This window comes from Acanthopagrus latus, chromosome 9 (assembly GCF_904848185.1).
Source record: "Acanthopagrus latus isolate v.2019 chromosome 9, fAcaLat1.1, whole genome shotgun sequence".
Taxonomy (NCBI): domain Eukaryota; kingdom Metazoa; phylum Chordata; class Actinopteri; order Spariformes; family Sparidae; genus Acanthopagrus; species Acanthopagrus latus.
Window position 1 is genome coordinate 29,853,541 of NC_051047.1, and position 14,217 is coordinate 29,867,757.

The 14,217-nt window shown below is 43.0% G+C and overlaps 1 protein-coding gene across 1 annotated transcript in view; it reads left to right on the forward strand.

The window, feature by feature from the left end:
• The window catches only part of ttn.1 (titin, tandem duplicate 1), a 172,815-nt gene that overhangs the window by 46,401 nt on the left and 112,197 nt on the right, over nucleotides 1–14,217 (forward strand). The window contains exons 53-60 of the mRNA XM_037108979.1: nucleotides 9,249–9,539; nucleotides 10,732–11,019; nucleotides 11,195–11,323; nucleotides 11,518–11,800; nucleotides 11,902–12,085; nucleotides 12,341–12,421; nucleotides 12,583–12,850; nucleotides 13,225–13,434. Coding sequence (XP_036964874.1) covers nucleotides 9,249–9,539; nucleotides 10,732–11,019; nucleotides 11,195–11,323; nucleotides 11,518–11,800; nucleotides 11,902–12,085; nucleotides 12,341–12,421; nucleotides 12,583–12,850; nucleotides 13,225–13,434 — 1,734 coding nt within the window. The remainder of the gene's footprint in view (nucleotides 1–9,248; nucleotides 9,540–10,731; nucleotides 11,020–11,194; nucleotides 11,324–11,517; nucleotides 11,801–11,901; nucleotides 12,086–12,340; nucleotides 12,422–12,582; nucleotides 12,851–13,224; nucleotides 13,435–14,217) is intronic.

A 14,217-nucleotide genomic window follows, 5' to 3' on the forward strand; every position in this document is an offset into this window, starting at 1 on the left:
CATCACCACTCAATTAACTCCATCTTTTTTCCTCCATTTTTACAGCTCCTCATTCTTCATTTCCCCAAACATCTTACCCTCTCTTTTCACACCAGGAATATCTATGTCTTCATCTGTTACAGCATCCAGCCACCAGTCTGCAACCTCCATTCGCTCCTCTGATGCTCACGTGTTACTTCATGCTGATGATTGTAACTTGAACTTTTTTTGACTTTGCAGAACCTCCACAGTTCGTCCAGAAACTTCCTCCCACTACCTTTGTGAAGCAGTGTGAGGGACACCGTTTCGAATGCAAGTTCACCAGCTCACGCTCTCTGAACATGTGCTGGTACAAAAATGAGCAAAAGCTAACTGACGGAAACAACTATAGAGTAATGTTTGTGGACTCGACTGCGTACCTCCAGCTGCGCACCACAAGGTTTGAGGATAACGGAGTCTACACCTGTGAGGCTCATAATGATGCTGGCAGTGCAAGCTGCAGCACCATTCTCACGGTTCAAGGTCAGCTATTGAATATATTCAATCTCCAGTCTTGTGGATTTTGCCACCTCTGAACTAGCATGAAAAAGAAGGAATGAAAATCCCCCATGATGCAGATTTTGATATTTCACATAAACCTTCGCTGAATGCATTTGGTACCCTGTCTTAAAACTTCAGCATGGAGCCCAACGGCCTTCTGTTCCGGTCAAAAATGAGATTTTTGTCCTCCAGTGTGTTGGATAGCATGAGTCTGAGTGTGACCTCTTTTTTAAAGATAAGTTGTCCCCTATTGATGATGGAATGATCCAGTCTAGTATACCAGTGACATACCTTTTTCATGTTAATTTCTCAGATCTCCGTATGACTTGACCTACTCTCCTATCCTAGCATGAACATAGGCGCGTGTTTCCTCTCACGAGTGCTCTTTGTTTTTCTACACTTGGATGGATCGCTCTGGCATGGACTGAACATAAGCATGATCCTCAACAAGAATTTCTATCCCATAATATGTGTCGATATATTTTACAGAGTCCCCATCCTTCACTAAAACTCCAAGCCCAGTTGAGACATTTAAAGGGAAAGATGCCAGCCTTCACTGTGAGATGTACGGCACTCTACCTCTCCAGGTTAACTGGTACAAAGACAAAAGACCACTGAAGGAGAGCAGGAAATATAAGATGGTCAATGAGGGCAGCTCTGCTGCGCTTCACATTATTAAACTGGAGCAGGATGATGCTGGTCTTTATGAGTGCAAAGTGTCAAACAGTGTAGGAACTGGAGCCTGCCGCACTACCATTAGCCTCAAAGGTTAGTACAGAATCAGTGGCCAGTACCTCAAGCTTAGCTTTAGTGCGATTACCTTCCCTCACCTATGATCTTTCCATTGATATTCAGAACAACCAGCATTTGTCAAGAAACTGGTGGATCAGTCAGTGAGAGTCGGGCAGCAGCTGACACTGACTGCTACAGTGAAGGGCGCTGAGCCGTTGACTGTGTCTTGGGTTCAAGATAAAGACCATATTCTCAGAGACGGTGACAACAGGAAGATCACCTTTGAAAACAATGTGGTCACACTTGTAGTGCCCAAGGCCGAGTCAACCACAGCTGGTAAATACACCTGCCGGCTGAGGAACGACTCTGGAGTCGTGGAGTCTGTCTCCCAAGTGACTGTTCTAGGTTTGTAGAACTCCAGACTTCATTATATCACCACCATTGGCAGTGTAAGGATCCATATAGCTTAACGACTTCTTCCCTAATTTCTAGAACCCGCTTCTATCGTGGATAGCCCAGAGTCCTTGAGCGTGAAGTCAGGAGAAAATGCAGCTCTTGAAGTCACGGTATCTGGCTCACCAGAACTGAAAACTAAGTGGTTTAAGGATAACAAAGAGCTCTCTGCTGGTGCAAAGTACCAGATGTCCTTTACAAAGAAGGTTGCCACACTGAAGATTCGATCTGCTGATAAAGCAGATTCTGGAGAGTTCAAGCTCGAGGTTTCAAACCCTGTTGGTACAGCCTCTTGCAAAACTAAGCTCTCTATCTCAGGTTGGTGACCATTATGTACCTGCCCTCTCACAAAGTGTTATTATCCTCTTAATCAGCAGTTAGCTCAGCAATGCTTTAAAACTTCTTGTTCTTTTGACAATAGATAAGTTGATTCCACCGAGTTTCATCAGGAAGCTGAGAGACACCCACCTTGTTGTGGGTAAGCCTGGTGAGATGGAGTGTAAGGTCACTGGCTCTGCTCCTTTAACGACATCCTGGTTCCACAACGGCCAGGAGATCAAGAGTGGGCCAAACTATGACATTAGCTGCACCGATAATAACTGCAAACTGAGAGTACCAGCAATCAAGATGTCTGATTCTGGCAAATACACATGTAAAGCTGTAAACACTGCAGGAGCCAGTGAGACAAGTGCTTCAATGAATGTGACAGGTCAGTAGATGTAAATAAAGTCGAGAACATTTCAAGGATGTTTTCATACGCACGGGATCAGGTTCCTTACAGGAAGTAACGAATATCTTAAAACATGTCTTTTTTTATTTGGAACTAGAACCTCCATCTTTTGTGGAAACACCTGAAGTGAAGGAAACATTGCCTGGCAAAAATGTTTCTTTCATGGCTAAAGTGAAGGGCAGTGCCCCCCTGAAAGTCAAGTGGTTCAGGGGAGCCAAAGAGATGCAGCATGGAAGAGGCTGCGAGATTTCCCTGAAGAGTGATGTCGCCACTTTGGTGATTCATAAAGTCGAGAAGTCCCACGCTGGAGAGTACACCTGCCAGATCATTAACGATGCAGGGAAGGAAAGCTGCCCAGTTTACCTGTTTGTGAAAGGTTTGTTAGCATAAAAGATATCTTTTTTTTTTATCCACCTGTGAACTTCCATAAAGTGAATTTTGTGTAACTGATAATGGAATTACCTCTCTCAGAACCAGTCCACTTCGTCAAGAAGCTGAGAGACATCTCTTCTGAAAAGGGAAAGCCTCTGAGACTTGAGGTTACATTTGCTGGAACACCCAGGGTAAATGTGACCTGGAAGAAGGACGGTAAACTCATCTGGGCCTCGTATCAGTACAATGTGATCACCACAGACACCTCCTGCATCCTGGAGGTTCTTAATGCTGACAGGATGGAAGCAGCTGGTAGATACACTTGCGAGATAGACAACGGAGTTGGGAGTGACAGATGTGAAGCACAAGTGTCAATTCTAGGTAAAGTCATTAACATAAATGTGTTTTCAGCTGTTATAATTCATTCATTCATTCATTCATTAGTTCATTCATTCATTCTTCCACAACTCAACATCTGTAGTTTTACTAAATCATCATCATCATCATCTTTCACTTTAGAACGACCATACTTTGTTGAAAAGATGGAGCCAGTGGAGGTAACCATGGGTGATGCGGTTACCCTGAAATGCCGTATCGCGGGAACGCCTGACATCTCCGTTTCTTGGTTTAAAGCTGATACACAGTTGCGCAGGTCCAACGGTTTCACGATGGACTTTGCAAACAGTGTCGCCACTTTGAGACTAGCCAAATCAACCAAGTTCGATCATGGTGATTACATCTGCAAGGCAGAGAACCGGGTCGGTTCATCCTCTGCCAGCTGTAAAGTGACAGTGAAAGGTGATGCTCATTTTATACACTTTCTTTTCCTGCTGGGATTTTGCATCAAGTTTTACAGATATTTTATTCAGTTGATAGAACTTTCTATAATGTAAAGTCCCTCACTAGAGACCTAAAGATTGCCTCAATTTAAATATGTACAAGTACTAACGTAGCCTTCTCTTAGCAGTGCCTTCTGTTACATTTCATCCTTTAAAGAATTAACTTTGGCATAGAGGCATAGATGCATGCATGCAAGCATAACAATGGTCGCTTTTCTAACATCAACATTGCTTCTCTCAGAACCTGTGCGCTTTATCAAGAAGCTGGAGGACACAACTTTCATAGTGGGTCAGCCACTGAAACTAGTCTGCTCATATACCGGAAGCCAGAGGGTCAATGTCACGTGGAAAAAGGATGGCAAGCTGATTTGGGCTTCTTATCAGTATAATGTTAAAACTACTGATTCAACCTGCATCCTGGACGTCCTCAACAGCGACAGGCCCGAGGCAGCTGGAAGATACACTTGCGAAATCTCCAACGGAGCTGGAACTGACATCTGCCATGCTTGTGTCAGCCTAGGTAAAGTCACAAATTTGCTTTTATTCATCAACTAACACTCCTGCTCTTTTCTAATAGATACAGGAGTCTAATAGGACAAAAAATGATCTCAGTCAGTTGAAACTCCTATAAGATCTCAATTGCCTGCCTGCTAACATAATGTCAGCAACATGCAACTAACCCAACCATTACTCCTCTCAGAGCCGGCTCGCTTCGTGAAAAAGCTGGAAGACACTTATTTCAGACTCTGCGAACCTTTGACCCTTAAGTGCATGTACACTGGCAGTCAGAGAGTAAACGTGACTTGGAAGAAGGACGGCAAACTGATCTGGGCTTCATACAAGTATAACGTCAAGACCACCAACGACACCTGTATCCTGGAAGTCCTCAACAGCGACAGACAAGAGGCTGTCGGAAAATACACGTGTGAAATTTCCAACGCTGGAGGAACCGATATCTGCCATGCTAATGCAAAGCTAGGTAAAGCTCCTGAGCAACTCACCTCATTACCTCAGCATAAAAATCACTTGAGTCATTTGCGCATGCTTTTTTATCTAACACCACCATTGCTAATTGATTTCTCAGAACCTGTTCGCTTTGTGAGAAAACTGAGAAACACCTACTATAAAATCGGCCATCCTCTGATGCTGGAGTGCACATTCACTGGCAGCCAGAGGATTTATGTCAGCTGGATGAAGGACGGCAAACCCATCTGGGCATCTTACAAATACAACGTTAAGACAACCAACTTTTCTAGCACCCTGGAAGTTCTCAACAGCGACCGTCCAGAAGCTGTTGGGAAATACTCTTGCGAAATTTCCAACTCGGAGGGCACAGATATCTGTCATGCTCTGGTTAAGATAGGTAAAGCCACTAACAACTGCACCATCCTTTTTCTGGTTTTAGATTATTTAAGAACTTTACTCTGCAAATAAGTCCTGTCACATAAACTTGCATTTGCTTGCTGTAACGTAATAAACATGCAACTAACACCACTGTTGCCTCCTATAGAACCTGTGCGCTTTATTAAAGAGCTGGAAGACACCACTTTCATGCTCGGTCGGCCCCTGTCGCTGTACTGCGCTTATAGTGCCAGCCCTCGGGTCCATGTGAACTGGAGAAAGGACGGCAAACCGATCTGGGCCTCGTACAAGTACAATGTCAAGACCACAGATAACAGCTGTGTCTTGGAAGTCCTCAACAGTGATCGTCTGGAGGCAGCAGGAAAATACTCCTGCGAAATTTCTAACTCTCAGAACACAGCAATCTGCAACGCACAAGTCAAACTAGGTAAAATAAAGGGTCAGACAAAGAGTTCATGTTTTCAGTTTTATTTTTAAAAAAAAGAAAAAAAATATCTGTGTGCTACCAAACACCAACTTAATTTAGATTACAACAAATGATATGCAGAATGAACAATATATATTTGAGTAACAATTAACAATTATCTGTAACACTGCAATAATTGTGCAATCATTTAACAACTTTTCATTGCTTAGGTCATTTGAATAAGCTGACCAAGTTTAAGTTGAAATGTATTCAACTCCTCGAAGGAGTTTGTTGGAGTAAATGCCCAAAAATACCAAGAAATTTCAAAATACATTCAAAATGATTGATTTCAATTGTTGCCACTTCCAACATGTGCACATTTCTTTTTGTTTTGTTTTCGAGGATCCAAAACCTCCAGAAAATTCTTTGCAAAAGCAGAAATTGTAATGACCTCTGCCTCCTGAATATTGAAAGAACTGCATCAGAAAATATTAGTGAAGCAGATTTTACGCAAAGATTACAAAAATACCAAATTTGCAGCACAAGTTTATTTTCACTTCAACTTTCCAAAGAACCCAGTTTACAGTTAAGTGCAGTAAATGTTAATTTCAGGAAGTGGAATATTAAAAACTAGTTGTTTTTGTTTTTGCTCAAAGTCATTAAAAACTGAAAACAATGAGCCCTATTTGATCACGATGATAGATTACTTGCTTATCCTTTATCACAAAATCTCACTAATTTTTCTCAGTAGTTGACAAGCAACTAACCACTAACGTCCTTGCCTCTCCTAGAACCCGTACGCTTTGTGAAAAAGCTGGATGATCTGACCTTTAGGGTTGGCGAGCCTCTGAAGCTTCAGGTTATGTACACGGGCAGCCAGCACGTGCACGTAAGCTGGACAAAAGATGGCAAACCGATCTGGGCTTCCTACAAGTACAACGTCAAGACTACAAACAGCTCCTGTGTCTTGGAGGTTCTGAACAGTGACAGAGAGGAGGCTGCTGGGAGATATTCCTGTGAAATATCCAATGCTAGCAGCTCTGCTATCTGTCACGCTCATGTCAGACTGGGTAACTGCCTCCTAACACACTCACTGATCAGCTAACATTTGTAGCTACATTACATGACTAAAATAATGTTGCTCCTCTCAGAACCTGTGCGCTTTGTGAAAAAGCTTGATGACACATCGTTCCGTCTGGGTGATCCTCTGACTCTGACGTGCACGTTCACTGGCAGTCAGCTGCTGCACGTGAGCTGGATGAAGGACAGCAAACCGATCTGGGCCTCATACAAATACAATGTCAAGACCACAGAATCCTCGTGCATTTTGGAAGTCCTCAACAGTGACAGAGAAGAAGCAGCTGGGCTCTATTCATGTCAAGTTTCTAACAAAGAAGGTTCTGCCATCTGTGACGCTTATGTCTTTTGTAAAACCCCCAAGAAAGGTACAACCCCCACAACCCACCACAGCGCCCACATTCAAGGATGCTAATCAATAAACATTTGCTAATGCTAGCCATGGAAAGCTAAAGTTTCATCTTACTCCCAGATTAGCCTCTGTTGTACTGGTTTCCCTCCAGAAACTAGTGGCGACGAAGGCCTACTGTTGCACCACCTCAATGTCGCCTGTGTCTTGGCCAAAAAGCTGCACTTGCTCACACATCAGAGACAACCAACAGCCAACTAGCTTCCATGTTCTGCGCCTGCTTGAGAAGTAATAACTTGCCATACCACCAGGTGGCAGTAGTCTGTGTTTATCATTGTCCTTTGTCCCCATTGCCACCATCACAGCGCTCTTCTAATCGAGAACATGTCTGATCAAAAGTCGTAAATGTTTCTGCAAGAAACCTGACCAAATTGGTGGACTCGCGGGTACTACAGCAACAGCCTCAAGGATATTTTCCTTCCTTCCATTGTCCAAACAATCCATTGAAAATGCCAACGCTGCAGGACAAACTGCAAACACTAGAGCCATAGAAGCTCAGTGAGGATGTTGTCCATCTCTGAAGCTGAATCTACTTAAGTATGTAGTCAGAGAGGTGGAAATGGATGCCTGTATAAGTGGATGTGTCCCCACAGACCCATTGCAGTACAGTCTGCAGATTCTTTCCAAGTGCTGATAACATGGACCCATTGACATGTTAATGTTCCCGGTTCGTGTCGGAAATCTTTGAGATAAATTGAAGTTTTTGTCCCTCTGGGCTCCAAATGAAAACAGTAAAATCTAGAATAAAGCACTTTGACACTTTGCTTGTGCTTGAAGGTTTTTGTCATGGACACTGACAGATAAATGTGATAAAATAAAAAAGGGCACCATGAACTTAGATTGCAGTCATGCATTCAGAACGACAAATGGAAGAAACAGGCTGTCTGTAACACCACTGAGCTACTAATCCAGGAGTAGGATGAAACTCTGGCTCTATATGCCATACTCTCTACGCCACTTTACATAATTACAATAAGGCTAACTGATTATCATTAATAGTTCTGCTTGCTCACCTTTGCCTCTAACAACCCTCACTGCTCCTCACAGAACCTGCTCGCTTCATCAGGAAGCTGGAAAACACTACGTTCAGAGTCGGTGAGCCGCTGACTCTTAGAGTCGCCTTCACCGGCAGCCAAAGAGTGAACGTGAGCTGGAAGAAAGATGGGGGGCCGATCTGGGCCTCTTATCAGTACAATGTCAAGACCACAGACTGCAGCTGTGTGCTGGACGTCCTCAACAGCGACCGAGAAGAAGCTCATGGAAGATATACTTGTGAAATCTCCAACACCCAAGGCTCTGATATCTGCCATGCATATGTCAAGCTAGGTAACACTAACCTTAACTCCACAGTGCTTTTTTTCTCAGCAGTTCTTTCATGCATGAAGTGATTAATTGCTAGAGGTAACAAAGGCACTCACATAGCTTATCCAATGCTAAACTTAACCTTCCTCACCTTCACGTACGGGTAAATCCTCCTCTCTCCACATAGACTCTCTTTCTACATGAGAACATCCTGGATTCCTGGATACTGCGCAGTCACATAGTCTCTCGTCCTTCGCATGTAAAGATCAGTGGTTTCTATGACTGATTTCAACATTGCTTCTCTCAGAACCTGTTCGATTTGTCAAGAAACTGGAGGACGTCAGCCACGAGCTGGGTAAACCCTTGAGGCTCTTGTGCACGTACACCGGCAGCCAGAGGGTTTACGTGACATGGAAGAAGGACGACAAGCCGATCTGGGCTTCGTACCAGTACAATGTCAAAACCACCAACTCTTCCTGCACTCTGGAGGTCCTAAACAGCGACAGGGTTGCGGCAGCAGGAAAATACACTTGCGAAATTTCCAATGCTGAAGGAACTGACACCTGTCATGCTCATGTTAAAATAGGTAACACAGTAACATTTCCCTTCATTTGACTCATGATCCCAGTTACTAATGCTAACCTCCAGTGAAGTTATCGTTTCCTGTGGTCCTGTGATTGTTGGTAACCAGAAGGAGTGTTGTAACATCTAAAAAGTCCAGGTGACATTGTTGTTGTTTGTACAGCTGGCTGGTTTTGGAAAGAAAAAGATTTAATGATGTTTTAGATGGTTGGGTCGGATAAATATTTACTTGCTGAAAAAAGAGATTCACAGACAGGTCGATGTGTTTGTCAATGGTGAATATTCTGAATTTGTTCGCTTTGTGTCGCACTTTCATGTTGTCTTAAGTGCCGTGGCTCTATGTTTCCCGGAATGCAACGGTAAAGGCCCAGTGGCCTGGTGAATGATATTTTAATTAAAATTTTCGAAACATTTCTTCGTGTCACTTTGTGGTTTAATTTTCTTCATTTTCTCCCCCACTAACAGAGCGTAAAGTCCCTCCAAACTTCACCAAGAGGCCCTCTGAGTCCATGGTGGATTCTGTGGGTAAGACGGTGAAGATGGAGAGTCGGGTTTCTGGTTCCCAGCCACTGACTGTCACCTGGTTTAAGGACAACAGCGAAATCTATGGCTCTGACAAATATGATGTCAGTTTTCAGAACAACTTGGCCACGCTGAGTGTCAGAGACACTTTGTCCTCTGACAGCGGTGTGTACACCTGCACTGCCACCAACGAGGCCGGACAGGCTTCATGTCGAGTTTCTCTCAACATCACAGGTACGACTGTGTCAGTTAATCTTCATCTGTCATTTTGTTGAAACTGATATTGACGGGGCTTTATTATCTGTAGTGCACTCCCTTTGAAAGTCAAAAGATTGTCAGGTAGAATCTTTTCCTAGTTGTTCCACCTTAAATTGTTCTGGATCTCTGCGGCATTTTAATTAAAGACATCAGGAAAAATATTAAAACATGAGCAGCAACTGCTGTATCTTTCTTCAGCCAATCAAAATGAAACAAATGGCAGTCATGAACATGTTTTGATTATGTTGGTGCCATGGAAGCTTTCTGACTTAGTGATCTTTTGGGGCTGGTTGGTGAGCTTGGCTGGCAAGGTAACATGCTGTTCCGACTAATTATGACCCATATTTACATTTGGCCATAGTAATAATTATGGCAGCAAAAAGTCAGGTGATGTAGTATCAAGAGTCAGGTGGTGTGTGGTGTGGAGAAGTTACATACATTACATATGTGCATTCTTAAGTCAAAATACATAAGTGACATCATTATTTCAACTGAAACGATGATGTTTCCATAAACCTAGCCAAGAGGTTTTCTTGCCTCAGCCTAACCAAACTGCCACTCTACAAGGAAGGTCTGGTAAGTCGGTACTTGTCAGCTGTAATAGCCATATTATTTTGGAAACAGTGATATACATATGTCATTTTGGGAGTCACTGGGAATTGACCTATTCAGTTTTTGTTCTGCAGTCAATTGCCAGCCAAAAAAGGCCACTAAGATAGCTGGTTTCTTTAGTAAGTTACCTTACATGGTCACTGCTTGGAAAGGAGTTAAAATGTTTCATTCAAAAGATATTTATAACATTTTAACATCAACTCCCATCTGTTAGCTGACTACAGACTATGCTACATGCAGAGCAGGATTAAAACTGGATGAAGCTGCAAAGCATTGCATTTGTGTCCAGGAGGAATCCATTTTGCATGGAATAGACCATTTAAGAATCTGAAACAGAGGTAACTAACTGAGAGATTTAAACTTTAACCTGAGATTTGTGTAGGTTAGTCCATTTCAGGTTCTAGTCAGATAATGAAAGGTTCTTGCAGAATTGAGTACAAAGACTCCATATAAAGGTTTCTGCGAAATACTGCAGAGGAGTCTCCATGTTCTGTCCATCCTGTTACTGTTTGAAAGTATCTGTAGCTGTCTTTCTTACTTCCCATCACTCCCTCAGAATCTGGCCAGGCTCCCAAAATCGACATCCCTCTGGAGCCGGTAACGGTGAACGAGGGCGAGAAGCTGAGCCTGAAATGCCACGTCAGCGGCTCTCCTCCTCTTACCATCCAATGGATGAAGGACAGGAGGGAACTGAAATCCAGTGGAAATACCAGAATCACATTTGTTGGTGGACAGGCCTGTCTGGAGGTCAGTCCAGTGTCAAAGACTGATGCAGGAGATTACCTCTGCAAAGCCAGCAATCCTACCGGCAGTGACTTCTGCAAGTCCAGGGTCACTGTGAAAGGTAACAACATCAGTTTGTAGAAAACAGTTTTTGTGATGACTGTTTACCCTCAGTGCTCTATGGTGCCCAATAAAGAATCTGACTACTTTATTGACAACAAAACAGGCTTGAGGTTCTGATTGGGCCATTTGGTGTTGGTCAAATGTGACAACTCACCTTTGAGATTTCGTTTCAGACAAAGGAGCCACGGTGGCCCCGGGTGAGGCTGCTGCCCCGGCTGCAGCCCCGGCTGTAGGTGCCCCTGTGAAGAGGCTCGACAACCTTTTCTTCATCGAGGAACCTAAAAATGTTTCTGTCACTGAGAGTAAGTTGACTGTAAATGACCTGGGAGCTCTACTGATCAACATTTACAAAAATAATCATTTCCAGTCTCTGGTTATGCTCCCTCTTGCACAACGGTAGATTGACCTTTAAAGAACTGTAGGACAGATGAGGTTTCTTTTAAGAAGCTGAACAAGTAGAGTTTCTTCTTCATACATTCTTATTTTGTCTTCTCAGAGGGCACTGCAACCTTCATCGCCAAGATCGGAGGTGACCCAATCCCCAGTGTGAAGTGGATGAAGGGCAAATGGAGGCAGATCACCCCTGGTGGTCGTATCTCCATCGTGCACAAGGGTCAGGATGCCAAAATGGAGATCAAGGAGGTAACCAAATCTGATGCCGGTCTCTACAGATGTGTTGCAACCAACAAACATGGAGAGATTGAGTGTGGCGCTGAGATGGAGGTCACCAAAAAAGAAGACGTGGAAGGATTTGGAGACATAAGGACAAAGCTGAAGAAGTAAAAAATAATTGATTGATTTGATTTTTGTCAAAGAATCCATACACGGGTCTTGTTGAGAGGAAGACACCTTCTCTGACTGTCTATTTGTTATTTGTCAGGACTCCTTCAAAGCAGAAGAGTCCCAAGAAAGAAGGAGAGATCGACATTGTGGAGTTGCTGAGAGGTCACGACCCCAAAGACTACGAGAGGATCCTGCGTGAGCACAACATCCACGACTTCCGTGCCATCCTGCAGGCCGTCGAGTTCCTGAAGAGGGAGAAGGAGATGGAGACTGGAAGAGCGGTGAGAGACTTTTAACTGGTCCTGATGACAGGTCATCTGCAGTGGTTTGGGTGGAATTAAAAATGTCATGTCAGGATTATAGTTTTGTTTTGAAAATGAAATTCAAAAAGAAGTGTAGCACACTTCTTGACTCTGACTAAAGCGAAGTTAGCACAGGGTCTAAAAGAGGTATAAAAGAACAAGCAAAGGCCTCTAACCCCAATTGTTGTATAGAAAGAATTCAAGATTTACCAATCGATATTGTTCCCATCGCAGGAGGTGGAGCATGGCGGACGGGTTGAAGAAGAGGACATGGCCCGACTCATTCAGCAGCTGGAGGGACGCGTCGGCACGGAGGTATCTCAACACAGCCAACACCGTTGTTTCAACACTCCTCTGACAGATTTCTGCAGATCAGATCATCACAGTAGAGACTGAATGTAACCATGTAGCTTTGTCTGTAAAGTTCAACCTGTCGGAGTTCAATGACTCGATTATTACCAATTTTAAACCCTCAGCCCGTCTCTGTGATAGAGGACATCAGCGACCAGACGACCCCCGAGAACCAGAGTGTCACCTTTGAGTGTCAGATCAAGATCAATTACCCAGAGATCACACTCACCTGGTACAAGGGCACACAGAAACTGGACAACAGTGACAAGTATGAGATCAGCAGTGTTGGGGACCACCATTACCTGAAGATCAAGAACTGCCTGGTCAAAGATCAGGGCAACTACCGCGTGGTGTGTGGTCCTCACATCTCCAACGCCAAGCTGACCGTCACAGGTAGGAGTCTGAGTTTTTGGACTTCTTGTCAGTCCAATGATTGTCGTCTGTAATGTGTCCTCATGTCCCAATCTTTTATTTTATTATCAGGAACTGGTTACAAGACAGGTAAGCAGTACAACTCCAAACTAACTCCGACTGACCTCTTTGAACCAACTGGTTCTCATCTGATGACTTTATTTCTGTGTTTTGTGGTTGTCTGTTACCTGTTTTTGTTCTGTGTTTCTTTTATACTTAACAATCAGTCAAAACTCCTCAAAAGAGCGTCCTAATATGTAAATAATAACATAAAATCAATAAGATAGTTGCTGTAATAAACTAACATGCCTCTATTATTGTGAAATCAGCAGTTAACTCTGGTTGTCTGGTTCTAGCCGACCAAATTCAGTTCACTAAATGCATCAGAAGCATCGAGGTCAATGAACGCCACTCGGCCACCTTCGAGTGCGAGTTGTCCTTCGACAACGCCACCGTCACATGGTACAAAGACTCATGGGAGCTTAAAGAGAGCCCGAAATATAACTTCAGGACTGAGGGTCGGCGGCACTTTATGACCATCCGCAACGTAACCCCGAAGGATGAAGGTTTGTCAAAAAATCAACTTAAACTGTAGATTTTACAGACAGTATTTTCCCCCTTTTTTTAAGTATTTAAGAAGAAGAAACTTTTTATCTGTTTGGCTATCTAAGATTTTAGGGGTGAAATTTATTTTGCAAAAAAGGTTTTGGGCTGCACAAGTCTGACAAATAAAAATGTTTTTTTTTTAATTATGCAGTTTTAGCATTTAGTTTGAGGCCATTCCAAACATCGTGATCATGATGATCACGATGTTTTAACCATCAAAAAGCATAAATGATCTTCAATCATGAATATGAGGTGTAATTGATTAAAGAGCTGGTCACACCAGAAATCAAAATAGTGACATTTTGTTGCAAAGTGAGCAAATTTCAATGGAGTCACTTTAAGTAACAAGTTTAAGAAAATACAATGAAATCTTTTGGGTCAGTTTTGCTGAATTTTGATGATTATCATCCAAATACGATAATTTTTGCATTATATTATCACTTGCAATTATTGCCATAAAGTACAATGGTTTCACCATTTTTGTGATGCTTATATTAGTTGCTGTTTTTTCCTGTAGTCTGGTTTTAGTTTGGAGGGGTGTCAAGAAATTGTTTGTAAAATAATATTTTTGAAATATGTTTTGCCGTGGGTATTATTGGGACCTGGGTACAACAATTGTCCCCCAAAATGTGATAATTTTGTGCCTCTGAATGCTGTTGGATGGAGACCTCATGAGTCCGAAATGGAGGACACTATCATAGATTATTATGAACAGTTATGATAGAATGTCAGGGACAGCAAAC